General features: G+C 41.2%; 1 protein-coding gene across 1 annotated transcript in view; it reads left to right on the top strand.

Moving 5' to 3' along the window:
• Positions 1-510, top strand: part of tctn1 (tectonic family member 1) — a 14,933-nt gene that overhangs the window by 3,477 nt on the left and 10,946 nt on the right. The window contains exon 6 of the mRNA XM_032528303.1: positions 375-487. Within this exon, the coding sequence (XP_032384194.1) occupies positions 375-487 (113 nt within the window). The remainder of the gene's footprint in view (positions 1-374; positions 488-510) is intronic.

Below are 510 nucleotides of genomic sequence, written 5' to 3'. Positions count from 1 at the left end.
CCATACAACGCTCTTTGCAAATACAATTGATCACTTTAATTCCTGACTAAACTCATCTTTACGTTCCTCAGATCTTAACTAGTCAAAATAACTCATAATTTCTGCTTTTCTAAACTTAAATATTAGGCATAATTCTATGTAAATGAGGGTTATTGACCATGACTTCCAAAAAGTAGTGTAAAACTAGTGGTAGTAAGGTGGAGTTTGTGAAAACTAAAAATAAGTCTGAAAAAAGGACAAAAATGTCAAATTTATGTCCATTTTTGACCTGGGAGGACAACACTAGGGTTAAAGGAATATTCTGACACCTCTTCATCATCTTATCGTTGTAATGTCATATTTCAAACATGCTTAAAAGAGGTTTGTCTGTGCAGCGTTCCTGAAGGATCGGAGCGGTCGCTGTACCCGACGTGTGGTCTTGGAGCAGGACTGCAGCTCTCTGCCGGCCCTCAGCATGGACACCTACACTTCCATCCAGCTGTGTGCTGTGAGTGCCTGCACCCCCCCCCC

This window comes from Etheostoma spectabile, chromosome 10 (assembly GCF_008692095.1).
Source record: "Etheostoma spectabile isolate EspeVRDwgs_2016 chromosome 10, UIUC_Espe_1.0, whole genome shotgun sequence".
Classification (NCBI taxonomy): Eukaryota; Metazoa; Chordata; class Actinopteri; order Perciformes; family Percidae; genus Etheostoma; species Etheostoma spectabile.
The sequence above is the reverse complement of the archived record's forward strand: the minus strand, read 5'-3'. Positions and strand labels throughout refer to the sequence as shown.